The sequence below is a fragment of the Diabrotica virgifera genome, chromosome 8, assembly GCF_917563875.1.
Source record: "Diabrotica virgifera virgifera chromosome 8, PGI_DIABVI_V3a".
Taxonomy (NCBI): domain Eukaryota; kingdom Metazoa; phylum Arthropoda; class Insecta; order Coleoptera; family Chrysomelidae; genus Diabrotica; species Diabrotica virgifera.
Genome location: NC_065450.1, coordinates 41,974,085 through 41,991,336, shown reverse-complemented (window position 1 = coordinate 41,991,336; position 17,252 = coordinate 41,974,085). Strand labels below are relative to the sequence as shown.

Sequence of the window (17,252 nt, the reverse complement as noted above, 5' to 3'; positions counted from 1 at the left end):
AGTCAATGTAAAAGACGAGGACACAACTTACAAGAGTGTTGGTTTAATAAAAATAAAAATGAAAAACAACAGACAAGCAGAGAAGAAAATAAAATTGACAGTAATGCATTCATGGTATATACTGGGAGTAAGAAAAATAAAAATGAATGGTGCTTGGACACAGGAGCTAGCGAACATATGTGCTGGAATCAAGATCTGTTTGAAGAATTGATAGAGATAAGCTATAAAAAACAAGTAAAAGTCGGAAATGGAGAAAAATTACCAGTTAAAGGTATTGGAAAAATAACTCTATGGGCATTTAATGGTAAGAAATTTATAAAGTCAACCCTGTCAGATGTATTATTTGTGCCAGATTTAAAATTTAATTTATTCTCAGCTGGATGTGCCTTAGATAAAGGTTATAAGATGTTTTCAAACAATGAAAAATGTGAATTTTATAATGACAAAGGAGAAATAAGAGCATTGGCAACACGGGATAACAAATTATACAAAATGTTATTCTCACAAGAACAAAACACTGAAACCTTTGCAAATATTTTAATTTCGGAACGCACCCCTAACGAAAACTTGTCTGACGGTCAAGTTCAAGAAAACAGCTGTTTAGTAGATGTATTTTTATCAGAGTGTAATTCTGCAAAAACAACAGAAAGTTTGAGAGTTTGGCACTGCAGACTAGCACATCAAAATACTACATATGTGAGAAACTTTTTAAGGCAAAATAACATTGATTTTATAGACGAAAAATTCGTGTGTGAACAGTGTTTAACAGGTAAACAACACAGAATACCATTCAAGTTAAGTGAATCAAGAGCAAGTGAGCCATTACAATTAGTGCATACAGACGTATGTGGCCCTATGGAAGAAGAGTCTTTAGGGGGAAATAGGTATTTCCTGTTGTTAAAGGATGACTATACAAATTATAGGTACGCGTATTTCATGAAAAATAAATCAGAAGTTAAGAAACACCTTAAAAATTTTATATCATTAGCCGAGAGAGAGACAGGCTACAAGATGAAAACTTTACGATCAGATAACGGTTTAGAGTTTATGAACCAAGAAATAAAGGAGATGCTTGACTATCAAGGCATAAAACATCAGAGATCAGTAGTGTATACGCCTCAGCAGAACGGTAGGGCTGAGAGGGAAAATAGAACCCTAGTTGAATCAGCCCGAACTATGATACAAGGGCAAAAGTTGAATAAAAACTTGTGGGCAGAGGCCATACATACAGCAGTGTATGTTTTAAACCGAACAGGCCCTAGTAGCATAAAAAATGTGACACCTTATGAATTATGGTACAAAAAGAAAGTCAATAATATTTCTACACTCAAGAGTTTTGGTTCTAGAGTATCAGTGCATGTCCCAAAAGAGAAGAGATTAAAATGGGATGCAAAAAATATGTTTGGTTTCTTTATTGGCTACAGTGAGGATGTAAAAGGTTACAAAATATTTGTCCCAGACAAAAATAAAGTTGAAATTCATCGAGATGTCATATTTTTGCCCGAGAAAACCATAGAAATAAAAAATGGGGAGACAGACATGAATAAAAACATACAGATGATATGTGAGGAGATAAAGTCAGAAGAAGATGACAGTGAAGCAGAAGAACCTCAAAATAATAGAGAAGAAAGCAGTGAGAGTGACCTCGAAACTGATAGCAGTGTTGAAGATGTGAATGAAATAGAGCAGGAGCATGGATATGACCTGAGAAGACATATAAAAAGACCCTCAAGATATGATGATTATGTTCTGGATGATGACGAAATGAGTTTGTTGACTTTTAGTGATGATGAAGAACCCCAGACGTATGATGATGCAGTGGCCAGTAGTGAGTGTAAAAATTGGAAGAAAGCTATGCAATCAGAAATAAATGCGTTGCTAGAAAATGAAACATGGGAGTTTGTGCAAAGTAGTGATGGTCAAAAAGTCATTGAGTGCAAGTGGGTGTTCAAGAAAAAGAAAAATGAAAATGGTAAAGTAGTGAAATATAAAGCTCGTGTGGTAGCTAGAGGTTTTCAACAAATTGGTATGTTTTTTAATGATATTTATAGTCCAGTAGCAAAATTACCATCAATAAGGATTTTCTTAGCCATGTGTAATACTTTTGATATGAAAATTCATCAAGTAGATGTTTGTAGTGCATTTCTAAATGGGGATATTAAAGAAAATGTTTTTATTTCACTCCCAAAGGGATTTAAAGAAAAAGAGGGCACTATTTGCAAATTAAGAAAATCCTTATATGGTTTGAAAAGTTCACCTAAAAATTGGAATGACAAATTTCATAATTTGATGCAAAATTTGAGTTTTTCAAGATCTGAATATGAATATTGTCTTTATATTAAAGTAAATGAAAAAGGTAGGATATACATTTTGCTGTATGTTGATGATTTGCTGTTGGCAGGTACAAATGATCAAGAAGTTGAGAAAATAAAATACATTTTAAACAAAAACTTCAAAATGAACGACTTAGGTCAAATAAAACATTTTTTGGGTATGTGCATAACTCAAAATTTGTCTGAAGGCAAAATAAAAATTAATCAAACTGTTTACTTAAAAAATGTTTTGAAGAAATTTGACATGTCAAGCTGCAAACCATCAACAACACCAATGGATAATAATTTTCACCACAATTTTCTCAAACGAAAAAAATCTGAGAGCATAGAGATAGAAAAGAAATGTAGAGTTGCTATAGGATGTTTGATGTATGCAATGTTATGCTCAAGACCAGATTTGTGTATAGCTATAGGTATATTAAGCAGGTATCAAACATGTGCAAGTAACGATTTGTGGGTAGCAATAAAAAGAGTATTGAGATATATTCAAAGCACAGTTACTATGAGTTTGATATACTATAAACATAAATATAAACAGGAAAATTTGATAGTAGGGTACTCAGATTCAGATTGGGCAGGTGACCGTACTGATAGAAAATCTACATCAGGATATGTATTCAAAGTTTTTAATTGCACGGTGTCATGGGCATCACGGAAACAGTCTACAGTCAGTTTGTCCTCTACTGAAGCTGAATATGTTGCACTAAGTGTATGTGTGAGTGAAGCATGTTGGCTAAGATACTTAATGTATGATTTAAAAATAAAACCTGATTATGTAGCGGTTCTAATTCATGCAGACAATCAAAGCGCTATAAGGGTTAGTAGAAATCCGGAATTTCATAAGAGACTAAAACATGTTGATATTAGATTTCATTTTGTACGAGATAAAATTAAGGAAAATATTGTTGTATTAAAATATCTTAATACAAGTGACCAACAGGCTGACATATGTACAAAACCATTAGGTTTAACTCTGTTTAAAAAATTTAGAGAGTTGCTAGGTTTAGAATAAAAAATTAATTTAGATCTAGGAGATTTACCGTTGAGGGGGGGTGTTGAATACCCAGTAAAAATAAGCAACGGCAAATCTAGGGGATTTTTGTTATTGTATGATGTAGTTGGAAACAATGTTATATAAGTGTCAGATGTCAACTGTAAGCAAAAATATGTGTCAAAGAAAAATAAATGTTGATTTTGATGTTTAAGTTATTTGTAGAATTATTGAGTTTTCTTTTAAAATAAAACTGACTAGAAGTACTTCGGTGTTTAATTAACATCCACGCAATTCTGCAAAACATCACAAATTTTAGATATATGTAGGTTCAGAATGTTCTATTATTGACTGAGTTCGGGGTGGTTTCAACACTATAGGTGTTAAACAGTGTTTATTTCTTTGTCTCCATCAACTTGTTGGAATTTTTAACAGGTGTGTTTGGTTTTTATTGATAGACTTTGTTCATTATCCTACAACCAAATGCAATAATGTAACAAGCCACATCATAAGCCACTACATTAACCTTGAATGGTAATAATGTGACAAGCCACATTTAGGAAAAAATTACATATCGCTGGATTTTCACTATTTGTGTTACTTCTAGATTGTACATAGTCAGGATCACGGGCACTGTCATCGAATGTCAAGTCAACTTTCCTATTTTTCTTTCTAGAATCGTCAGAACTCAATAATTATCCGAAACGCTTCTTCCCATGTTCGCCATTTTGATGTGGCTTGTCATTATGTCGAGTAGATACTAGAACAAACTAGGCATATGCAATAGTGTGACCATAGATTTATCGGGCCATCTATTAACGAAGGGCTGAGATAATTTGTTAGTGCTTGTTATACTATTACTTTAACCAAGAATAACACTAACTCTTTTTGAACTCATGTGTGGTTTGTCATTGTTTCACATTAAGCCCTTCAATTCATTAACAAGTCTACATTTATATAAAAACTATAATCAAAATATATAACATCTTTACAAAAGAAAAACAAGCTACATAATAACCATCAGTCAATAACCAACCAAAAGATCTTAAAAATCGGATACTCTTCCTTTTCTCTCCCAATCTCCATACCGCGTAGGCTCAGGACCTCTGGGGCCCCCTACTTCCCCTGTATGTGGATTAGTATTATTTGGCCAAGGAGGCAAGGGCTGCTCTTCTTCATATGGATGTTTCCCCATTTGTTCATCCAACTTTCCAATAGGTGTTTTCTGTTGCAATTTCTTTCTAAATTCTTCCACTCTTGGAGAAATCGGGTTCTTCGAAACTGGATCTTTGCCGGATGAGAGGTTCATGACAGAATCTAGAAAATATATTGGAATAGATTGATTTAGATATTCCATAAAATAAATATTTTATAAAATAAATTTACCTTTCCATGTTGAATGTAAAGGTGAAAATGCAGAATTTCGCATTGTACGAAGCATATACATTAAAATACTCATCTTTAAAAATGTAAATTTTTAATTATGAAGAAAAAAAGAAATTACAAATATTACAAGGATTGAAGGATTGACTGATTGACATTTGCTGATCCGTCATGTCATCTCCAATGACAAATGACAACCACATTATTTCGATTCGATGTGTACGTGTAAACGTAGTAGTTCTTTTACTCTGTCGTGTGGTTAGTCTTTTATTTTCTAAATGTTAGCTTGACTGTCACGAGAAAGAAGAATTATAACCTAATAGAAGCTTTTTGACATTTCGGAAAATCAACAATCCAGTTTTCATTTTTCAACGTCACTAGATTTAAAATTTTTTAAGTATAAAACAAAATGTGGGAACTTTTTAAAAAATTAAGACGATTCGATGCGTACCCCAAAACATTAGAAGACGTAAGGATACAAACATATGGAGGCGGCGCAAGTAAGTTAATCCTATCACAGACACATAATCTCCTAATTAATAATTGTTTTATGTTTTAGTTACTATCGTTAGTATTATCATAATGACTTTACTATTCTGGTCCGAGTTTTTAAATTATATGACGCCTGATGTTACTGAAGAATTATTTGTGGATACGTCTAGAAGTCCGAACATTCAAATAAACATAGATTTTATCATTCCAAAGATATCCTGTGATTGTAAGTTGCTTCCGCTATTTTAAGTTTTAGCTGTATTAAGGCAATTATTACCTTATCAAAATAGTAGATAACAGGACGGAGTTTAACAATTAGTCATATTTCTCGTTTACGGTACAAACACAGTTTAATCCATTAGGGCCCAAATGATTTTTTTTCAAATTTCAAAATTTTTAATCATACAAAATGATCAGTAATCTTCTTCTAACGTCGCTACAACCCTTTGTGACTCTTGGCCTGCTTAACAATGTTACTCCATTCTGCCCTGTCATAGATACTTTCCTTTGATACTGCCTGATGTTCATGCTTTTAAGATCTCCCTCTACGTCTTCTATCCATCTTTTATAGAGCCTTCCACTTGTTCTATTTCCTTGGGGCTTCCATCTCTCGATTACTTTCACAGCTTGATTATCTGGCATTCTTTCTAAGTAGCCAAGCCAGCTAAGTCTTTGTGACTTTACAAATCTCAAAGTTATTAGTAATATTGTTCTTAACATGGACATATTTATGAAAGTGTTCTAAACTTACTTCTAGTGCATAGAAATCCGCCTACTTAAAAATTTGGTCATTTTTGATGTCTCATATTTCCTAAACTTGTTGGCTGTTTTAAGTGATTTTTTTAATATATAGCCTGATTCTTTAACAATACCGCTCTAATAATATTGTTGCTAAACAGGTAAATTTTCATTGTATACCGGGTGTACAAATCAAACTGTTTTATTCTCAAAGTTCGCATCACCCTGTGGAATATTCTACCATTTATAAAATACTGAAATTAAAACGTAACTATAGCCTAAGGTTTTCTTAACATTATGTTTTTTGATTCATTCGTTTATGTTGGATAATAAAAAAGTTAGGTACTTTAACAAATAGACATGTTCTTCATCAATACACAGTGTTTCTAAATAAGTGCGACAAACTTTAAGGGGTAATTCTGCATGAAAAAATAATGACAGTTTGCTTTATAAACATATGCTTGCAAATGTTTCGTTTCCGAGATACGGGATGATGAATTTTTTTTACAAACTGACATTTTATTTATTGCTCTAAAACCAGTTGAGATATGCAAATGAAATTTGGTGGGTTTTAAGATGTAGTTATTGCACATTTTTTGACATACAAGTAAGAATTTAATATTCACCATTAGCGCACACAAGGGTAATATGACAATCATATTACCCATATGCACGCTAATGGTGAATATAAAATTCTTAATTTTATGTCAAAAAATCCGCTATAACTATCTCTTAAAACCTACCAAATTTAATTTGCATATTTCAACTGGTTTTAGAGCAATAAGCCTTGGAAGAGGGACTTCAAGTTGATTCAATTTATACTGACTTTTCCAAGGCCTTTGACAGAGTAAATCATGAACTCCTGATTCAAAAGCTTAGCTCCTATGGCATAAGTGGACCTTTGTTGCAGTGGTTACAGAGCTATTTAACTGAAAGATTTCAACAGGTCCGAGTGAACCACTTTTACTCACAAACTTTTTCAGTTAAGTCAGGTGTACCACAGGGGTCCCATTTGGGTTCATTACTCTTTAATATATTTATTAATGATATTACCAAATGTTTTCACGATTGTAACGCCTTGCTAGTTGCTGATGACCTAAAGTGCTTTAAAGTTATACAAAAATCATTATGATGCTGCCATATTGCAATTAGAACTGACTAACCTCTCTGCATGGTGTTCACTTAATGGTTTGAACCTTAATTCCAGCAAATGTCATGTAATTAACTTTTACCGTACTCACCACCCAATATTATCAAACTATTACATTGAGGGCCAATTGCTCAACACTGTAAGTAAAATCAAGGACTTGGGGATTACACTGGAAAATTCTCTTTGTTTCAATACTCACATCATCAACGTCATTCAAACATCTGTGAAAATGCTGGGTTTTGTAAAAAGAACAACTGTGATTTTACAAACATATCCAGTATTAGAGTTCTTTACTTCTCCTTGGTCAGGTCTCACCTCAAGTATTGTTCTTCAGTGTGGTCCCCACACTACTTGGTCTACATTAGGACACTTGAACAAGTCCAAAATAGTTTCTTCCGTTACATTGCTTTTAAGCTTCATACCTATCAAGATAACACTGTATGGCAGCATCAACTGCAGGTCCCCTGTCTTGCAAGCCGGAGAAAACTAAGGGACCTTTTGCTATTATTCAAGATCTTAAATGGTATGTAGTTGTTCTCAACTACTTATTAAGATCGCTCTGTTTGTACCACCTCGCACCACTAGACAAGTGCGAACATTTTATGTACCATTCCATAGGTTTAATTATTCACTTTTTTCGTTCGTACCCAGAGTCTTGAATTTAGCAAACTCCCTTTACAATTTACAATTGTTCGACAACTCCATCAGTCGTTTTAAAAGAAATTTACATGGGATCAATATTTGAGTGAAACATCTGTAATTTATATTACATATTTACTTCTATATTATATTTATATTTCTGTATGTCTGTTTTTTATATTATATATTATGTTATTGTTTTTATCTGTACACTATGTATTTTTGTAACACTTTATGTTCAATTTAAAAAATGTAATGTATTTTTATAAAATTGGGCTTGCCCGTAAAAATAAATAAATAAATAAATAAATTGTCGTCAGTTTGTACGAAAAAATTCAACATTCCGTATCTCGGAAACGAAACATTTGCAGACATACGTTTATAAAGCAAACTGTCATTATTTTTTCATGCAGAATTACCCCTTAAAGTTTGTCACACTTATTCAAAAACACTGTGTATTGATAAAGAACATGTCTATCTGTTAAAGTACCAACTTTTTTATTATCCAACATAAACGAATGAATTAAAAAACAAAGTGTTAAGAAAACCTGAGGCTATAGTTGGGTTTTAATTTCAGTATTTTATAAATGCTAGAATATTTCACAGGGTGATGCGAACTTTAAGAAGAAACACAGTTTGATTGGTACACCCGCTATACAATGAAAATTTACCTGTTTAGCAACAATATTATTACAGCGATATTGTCAAAGAATTAAGCTATAACATATTAAAAAAATCACTTAAATCAGCCAACAGGTTTAGGAAATACGAGACATCAAAAATGACCAAATTTTTAAGTGGGCGGATTTCTATGCATGTAGGTTTAATTTTATCAGTTTACTCATGTTGTTACAAATAAATTTACAAATAATTTATTCAACCACTTAGTTATTATACAATATACATATAACAGACCTAATTAATATACTTATACTGACTGATTCACCTGGAGGCAGACCTAGACACAAGGCATCTGTTTGTCGGATACCTCCCACTGATATCAGTCAATATAATATACAATGTACATATAATTTATTAAATACACTGTCTATAATATGTATAAACTAAAGTAAAATATAAATCAAAACATTTAACAACAATAGCAAATCGACACATTTCTTTTTAGATTTTAACTGTCTATGTGATTTAGTTTTTTTTTTTTTTATTAGATGATTATTAGATGATTAGATGAATTGTTAGTACACGGAATCAACTTTCGTTGGAATTTTTTCCTAGGGAAATGGATGGAATATGACAGCATTATTTATTTCGATGAGATACACCAAAAAAAATTTAATCCAAAATGATTCAGGAAATAGTTTTTTGTAATAAGTTATTTGTTAAGACGGTTTTACATTATGCAATTCTCATGCTTGGCAAGAGCCATGCAAGACATATTATGCAACTGTGCATGCCTATGCGTTTTTTTTTTCATGCAATTCCTGTGCTAAACGAAAAATTAAAACATGTTCTATTTTTAGTACTATTTTGATGTAAGTAAATCCCTGTCAAAATTCATGTTGCCAATATAACAAATTTTATATTTTAGAATAAAACTAAACCTTATTGTGTAACTTTAAATGATATTTATTGGATGTAATAATTATTTGTGACTTATAATTGAATATATTCAATGCTAGACTGAAATTTCCAAGTAAATATCTATTCTAATATCTAAGTAGAAGTAAAAAATATTTTAGTATATTTCTTTTGTTAGCAACATTGAAAGTGGTATCAAAAATTGCACAGAAATAGCTCTGATGTAAACAGATCAGGCTAGGCAAGAGATATGCCATGCAAGATTGACTTGCATCGCATAAGACTTGAATAGGCTAGATGCAAAGCTGCTTTTAATGACAATTTCAAATTAAAAATTACAAAAAGTAAAAAAATTATATACTTATTTCAGTTTAAAAATGTTACTATAAGTTCACAGGAAGTACGAAAAACACTCGAAAAGCTGAAGAACAGAAAAGCTGCAGGTAATGATGGAGTACCAAACGAATTACTGAAATATTGTGGAGCAGCAATGACAGCACACTTAGCAACATTAATTAACAAAATCATAAAACACAATAAAATACCAGAGGAATGGAGAATGAGCGAACTTATTCTGCTATTCAAAAAAGGAGATAAAAAACAGCCAGAAAACTACAGAGGTATCAACTTGTTAAATACTACCCTAAAACTTACAACTAAAATCTTACAAGACGTAATGAATCAGAGGATAAGTTTAGCAGATGAACAACAGGGTTTTCGTACTGGAAGATCGTGTACAGATGCAATATTCATCATAAGCAAATTACTGAGAAATCACTAGAGTATAATAGACCAGCATTTCTATGTCTGATTGACTTGAAGAAAGCATTTTACAGAGTAAGACTCAAAGATGTAATCCATCTTCTGTATAATAGAGAAGTCCCTCTAGATATCATAAAAACTATTGAAAACAGCTACCAAAACAACAAAATGGAAGTCAGAATAGATGGACAACTTACAGAACCTATAGATATAGGCAGCAGAATAAGACAGGGAGACTCATTGAGTCCTATGCTCTTCAATTTAATCATGGATGAAATCGAAAACGTCAACAAAGGAAGAGGATATGGAATGGGAAACAAAAAAGTAAATATACTCTGCTACACAGACGACGCAATATTGATAGCCCAAGATGAAGATAGTCTGCAAAGATTAGTCCACAGATTTAACATAAGAGCAAAAGAATTCAATATGACAATTTCATCTCAGAAAACCAAAACAATAGTAATCAGTAAAGAACCAATCAGATGTAAAATAAAAATTGATGGTATCAGTATTGAACAAGTAATGGAAGTAAAATACCTTGGAATTACATTGTCAAGTTATGGAGACCTGGACAAAGAAGTGATAAATCAAGTACAAAAAGCAAATAGACTGGCAGGATGCCTTAATAATACTTTATGGCGAAACCGACATATTAACACTGAGATGAAGTCAAGAATTTATAAAGTCAGTGTAAGACCAATAATGACATATACATACATCAGAAACAAGACCCGATACAGCCACAACACAAAGACTACTGGAAACGGCAGAGATAAGAGTACTGAGAAGAATTACAGGAAATACACTGAGAGATCGAAAGAGGAGTGAAGATATCAGAAGACAATGTAACATACAGTGTTAAACGAATGGACACTAAATAGAAAAAACAACTGGAACAACCACATAACCAGAATGGGTGAGACACGTGTGGTCAAAATAGCACGCGATAAATCACCATTCGATAGAAGGAATATTGGCCGACCGCACAAAAGATGGAGTGACAATCTTCCATAGAGGTATCAATCCGCCAATGAACAAGCAGAATTGCTTATAAAGAGGAAGAAGAAGAAGAAGTTTGAAAAATATATAGAATCAGTTAAAAATTTTGGTGTGGTAGGAATTAAAAAAAATATATCTGTCTATGCTCTGCTTATGATGGTACACTGCTCACCTAACATATCAAGTATGTACTACTCTTGATAATAAGGTCTAATATTCACGATCAGTTTTAGTGATTGTTTTGCTAGTACCTATCTATAAAAGTCAAAATTATAACAGTATATGCTACTTTCACAAAAATCCTAAAATTCGTAGCTGAATCTAATAAGCTTGCCACATATAAATCATCATCATTCTCTTTGCCTTATCCCTATACAGGGTCGGCTTCCCTAATTGCATTTCTCCACACAACTCTATCTTTAGTCACATCGATGTCAATCCCCTTTACCAACATGTCCTGCCTTATCGTCTCCCCCCAGGTCTTCTTTGGTCTTCCTCTCCTACTCCTTCCAGGAATCTGCACTTCAGCTATTCTTCGTATTGGGTGATTAACGTCTCGACGTTGAACATGACCAAACCATCTTAACCTATGCTCTCTCATTTTGGCATCAATTGGTGCCACACCTAGACTTCCCCTAATATACTCATTTCTAATTTTATCCTTCTTTGTCACTCCACTCATCCATCTAAGCATTCTCATTTCCGCCACATGCATTCGTTGTTCCTCTTTCTTTTTCACGGCCCAACATTCTGTTCCGTACATCATAGCCGGTCTTATGACTGTTTTATAGAATTTTCCCTTCAGCTTCATTGGCATTTTTCTGTCACACAACACACCACTCGCTTCTTTCCACTTCATCCATCCAGCCCTAATTCTACTGCATGCATCTCCATTACTCTGTAATACCGATCCTAGGTACTTAAAACTATTGCTTTTCACAATCGTTTCACCATCCAAAGATACCATTTTATTTGTAGTAACTCCATCTTTAAATGAACATTCCAAATACTCTGTTTTTGTCCTACTAAGTTTTAAACCTTTTTCCTCCAGAGCTTGTCTCCACTGTTCCAGTTTTTGTTCTAAGTCTCTTTCACTGTTTCCTACTAACACGACATCATCAGCATACATTAAGCACCATGGAATGTTACCCTGTAGTTTCGCTGTTATCTGGTCCAAAACTAATGAGAATAAATACGGACTAAGCACATAGCCTTGGTGCAATCCTACTTTCACATGAAATTTATCAGTCTCTCCCACACCTGTCCTAACACTAGTCGTTACTCCCTCATACATATCCCTCACAATCTTTACATATTCACCAGGGACTCCTTTCTTATTGAGTGCCCACCACAGAATCTCTCGAGGAACTCTATCATATGCTTTCTCAAGATCAATAAATACCATATGAGCGTTTGTTTCTTTACTCCTGTATTTTTCCATCAACTGTCTTATAATGAAAATTGCATCTGTTGTTGATCTACCCTGCATAAAGCCAAATTGATTCTCGGATATTTCGGTCTCTTCACGTATCCGTCTATCAATTACTCTTTCCCATATTTTCATGGTGTGGCTAAGCAGTTTTATAGCCCTGTAGTTTGTACATTGTTGTATATCTCCCTTGTTTTTGTAAACAGGTACCAGTATACTGCTTCTCCATTCGTCTGGCATTTGTCCAACTTCCATAATTCTATTAAATAGACCTGCTAGCCACCTTGTTCCTGTCTCTCCCAATGCTCTCCATACTTCCCCAGGAATATCATCTGGTCCTACCGCTTTTCCTTTCTTTATTTTTTGAAGCGCTTGAGCCACTTCCTCGTTTGTTATTTTGGTGACCATTGCTGCTACTGTCTCCGTTGACTCTACAGGCTGTCTGTCAAATTCTGCATTTAATAAGCTGTCAAAGTATTTTCTCCATCTCTTTTTGACATCCCTTTCGTGAACTAGTATTTTATTATTTTCATCTCGGATACATCTAATCTGATTAAAATCTTTTGCTTTCTTTGCTCTCTGTTTGGCTATTTTATATATCTTCGTTTCGCCTTCCCTGGTATCAAGTTGATCGTATAGGTTTGAATACGCCTCTGCTTTGGCTTTTGCTACTGCTACTTTCGCTTCCTTTTTCGCCACCATATAGTTTTGAAGATCTGTGTCGGATCTGGTTTCTTGCCACTTTTTATATAATTTTCTCTTCTCTATTATTTTTCCTTGTACTTCGTTTGACCACCACCAAGTCTCTTTATCCTCAAACTTTTTTCCTGACGTTTTCCCAAGTATTTCAATAGCAGTCTCTCTAATATTACTGGCCATTTTTCTCCAAATTGTATTAGGGCTTCCTTTCATGTTCCAACATATTTTTTCTACTATTCTTCTCCTGAATAGACCTTCTTTCTCATCTTTCAGCAGCCACCACTTGATTTTTTGTGGTCCTCTCCGATATTTTTGTTTAGCTTCGCTTTTTACTTCGATGTCCAGAACAAGCAGCTTATGTTGTTGACTTACTGTCTCACTAACTATTGCCTTGCAGTCCTTGCATTCACGTATGTCTTCTTTCCTTATCATGAAGTAGTCTATTTGGGATTGATGTTGTCCACTTTTGTAGGTAATAAGTTGAGTTTCTCTCTTTTTAAAGAATGTGTTAACAATCGCCATATCCAATGCTGTTGCTAATTCAAGCATGTCATCTCCAGCTTCATTTCTAAGCCTAATCCCCCATGTATTGTTTCATATCCTGTCTTGGTTTGGCCCACATGTGCATTGAAATCACCTCCTATTATAACTTTCTCCTCTGCTGGAATATCACTCAGTACGTCTCCTAATTGATCATAGAAAGCTCTTCTTTCATTCTCACCCAGACCTGTTTGTGGAGCATACACACACAACATTCAATACCTCTTTATCAATTACAAATTTCGCTGACATCATTCTATCACTCGTTCTTACAACTTCTACTACGTTATCTTTCATTTCACTATCACCAATTATACCTACTCCATTTCTAGTGTTACTACTCCCTACATACCACAATTTGTATCCTTCACCTAGTTCTTTCGCCCTTTGTCCTTTCCACCTAGTTTCTTGAATACAAGCAATTTGAACTCTTCTTCGTTTGAGCGCATCCACTAACTCCAGACTCTTACCTGTAAGACTACCAAGATTCCAAGACCCTATCCTGATTTTTCTAACCTGTAATAGTGTTCCCCCTGAGATAGTCCTCACCCGGAGATCCGAACGGAGGCTCATTTTACTTCCGGAACATTTTACCTCAGGAGATGCCATCATTTCAGTATATGTTTTTATTGCGTTGGAGAAGGTCTTTTCATTATTATGGCCTGAAAAGATCTTTTGGATATTTGATGCCTGAATGCCTTTTCTATCAGCACCATACCCTGCCTTGCACGTTTAGCCAATACACCACCAATGCAACCAAAGTGCAGTATTACCCCACACCCGCCCGCATTTTTCTGTATAGGCCAGGATCCCTACTGTAAGGACTGCCCTATAAGCCAATGTATTGTTGCCCGTATCCCGCCACTAGGAGGCACGTACTTTATTCGGGATACCTTGCCACATATAAATGCATCAATGAATTATGTCCATTCACATTCAACAGAATACTGAAATGCTGCAAATTTTGATAACGCTAAGTACCAGTGTTCTATTTATAGATCAGTAAAATAAAACTGATAATGACGATCCAACAATTTATATTTCTGAGGTTTATTCATGAATATAGTTTGTAATAAAAATTAATCAGGAGTAATCCAATAAACGATAAAAAATAGCAGACATCGACGGGTTTTTGACAAAACATCGTAAGCGCCAATTTAGCCAAAATGGTTTTTTAGCTTAAATGATTGCTTACGATAGTATATTGCTGATTAAAAATTATTTGTCCCATACTGACATCCTACGTGTCTAAAATTGTATTGCATTTTTATCGTAAGCACCACATTTCAACTTCACGTTGCGCTTTTTATATCGTAAACAACAAGGTAGTACCGATAAGTGATCGCAAACGACATAAATAATGTCGGTTACGTTGCATGTTTTGTCGCTTACGATAAGATTAAATGACCGATATGACCGTTAGATGACCCAGTGTTGTCTTAAATGTGTGAGAAATTGGCGCAAATTTTATTTCGTTGGAACAATTTAAAACGAAGATAGTGGCAGTTTTGATAAAATCTCTTGTGCAATATTTGTGTTAAGTTTTTATTACTTGTTTTTATGTTTTATTGTTTAAAACAGTGCACAACCTCCACACAAAACAAATATTGATGATAAAGACAGAATTCACGAATTTATAAAGAAATTTATAAATTTCTAGGACTAGTCTACCAAAATCATTTACAGGACAACGAAGAGTGCAAAATGTTTTTCATTTCAGAACAGAAACTCGCCAAGGAAGATGAGTTTTGTTTTGTGTTAGTATTTCGACCTCTAGAAAGAATTAAATACTCCTCATCGTATTAATAACATGCTATTATGCTATTCGCGAAAATATTCATTTTTCAACGAAACTATGGAGGCGGAGCCAGAAATGCATTCTGCTATCTATGGATGATACTATATACGTGGTATGATTGCTTCACACGTTTCTTAAAAAATCTAAAAACATCCGTAAGGTTAAAATTGATTTTATTCTTCCTGGGCACACATACATGCCTGCGTAGATGCAGTCCACGCTACAATCAAAAGGCTTGTTCATAATGGCACTGTTTGGGCCCCTTGCCCCTTTGAATAGCCTAAAATAATAGGGGCCGTTCAACTATTACGTAACGTTGGTTGGGGGGGGGGGTCAAAAATCGCGTTACGTAATACTTAAACGCTCCCATACGAACTGCTAGAGTCCTAAAGCTTTCGAGATTTGAACTATAAAGCATTCTGATTTTAAATCTTGGAAAACTTTTGCAAACACTTTATTTCCCTAGACAGTACAGAAAACTACTGATGGATATAAGTTTCAAATAAATCGACTTAGAACTGCAGTTTCGGAAAAAGGACAAAACTTCATAAAAATCAAATATTCGAATAGCAAATGAGTTTATTTGGCCTATCCCATGTAAATTTAAAAAGGGTTAATAATTAAATATTTATGTTTATTTTCAATATCTATTAAATTTGCCGTTTTCTCACCGCAGGTATCTCTCCGTTTATGAGAATGGCTAATAAGCTATAAAAGATAATATGCGATGTTATAAAAGTCAAATTCTTAATACAGTGGCAGAAGCTGATGAAGAAGATCAGAATGTCACATATAATTAATACCTACAAAATTTAATTTTTTTGTGCCAATTTTTGTTAATAATAATATTTTTTCTTTTAAGATACTTACGTTATTTATGACCATTCATTTAAAGATTTATCTATCGTATGTTTATCGTAAGCGACAAGATTCAATTAAAATTTTCACAAACAAGGTCTGACGAAATATCGTATGTTACATAATTTAGTAAAATAATGTTGGTATAAATAGTTGGTAGAAGAAAAACTCGTCTCCTGAAATAAGTGTGTTTTGTCGCTTACGATGTTTTGTCAAAAACCCATCGATATGAAGCTTTTATTATTAAATGTGTAAATGTAAACGAAGTCAGCAAATTTGTCTAATGTTTATAATTTTTTGTTGTACGGATATTAAAAATATAATACAACAAATATTATAGTTAAGTTTACTACAGCCTAAAATATCTATGGACATTTTTTCTTTAAATTTAAACAAATTTTAAGGGTTGAAAAAAGAGTGTGTGTACTTTGTACGCACGTAAGAAGTTATACTTCTATTTTTATGATTTCAATGAAACAAATATATGTTAAACATTTTAATTGTATTTTTATTTAAATATTAATCTAATTTTAATACTTAAAATAATACCAAAAATTAAAAATAACGTTAATACGTCATTTTTTATGAACTGGAGCGTCCCCGCAATTGCTTTTCTCGTGAGGAATCGTATAAACTCTAAAAAAACGTCGTTTTTCGACAAAAACTTTATACTATAATTTTTTATGGGCTATGGCCTTTCAAGTTTCTGCTGTGTTTTCGTCAAATTTTAAAATCATTAAAAATGGTAAATTCTTGATAAATAATATTAATCAGTCATTTTTTAACGAACTGGAGCGTCACAGCAATTGCTTTTCCCTTAAGGAATCGTAGAAAATCTAAAAAACGTCAGATTTTCTATACAATATCAATAGAAGTATAGGTAACTTCTAACGTGTGTA

General features: G+C 33.5%; 2 protein-coding genes across 3 annotated transcripts in view; one reads left to right on the top strand and one right to left on the bottom strand.

Moving 5' to 3' along the window:
- Positions 1-4,276: 4,276 nt before the first annotated feature.
- LOC114336402 (succinate dehydrogenase assembly factor 4, mitochondrial) lies at positions 4,277-4,881 on the bottom strand. The gene is made up of 2 exons (XM_028286760.2): positions 4,711-4,881; positions 4,277-4,641 (listed from the first exon to the last, which is right to left on the bottom strand). The coding sequence occupies exons 1-2, from the start codon at positions 4,781-4,783 to the stop codon at positions 4,370-4,372; spliced, it is 345 nt and encodes a 114-aa protein (XP_028142561.1). The 5' UTR covers positions 4,784-4,881; the 3' UTR covers positions 4,277-4,369.
- A 94-nt stretch (positions 4,882-4,975) lies between these two features.
- LOC114336400 (endoplasmic reticulum-Golgi intermediate compartment protein 3) overlaps positions 4,976-17,252 on the top strand; it is a 43,423-nt gene continuing 31,146 nt past the window's right edge. Inside the window, exons 1-2 of one of the 2 annotated variants that reach the window (XM_028286757.2) lie at positions 4,976-5,207; positions 5,267-5,425. In XM_028286757.2, the coding sequence (XP_028142558.1) occupies positions 5,117-5,207; positions 5,267-5,425 (250 nt within the window). In that variant the 5' untranslated portion in view covers positions 4,976-5,116. The remainder of the gene's footprint in view (positions 5,208-5,266; positions 5,426-17,252) is intronic. The other variant, XM_028286756.2, reaches the window with a different exon arrangement.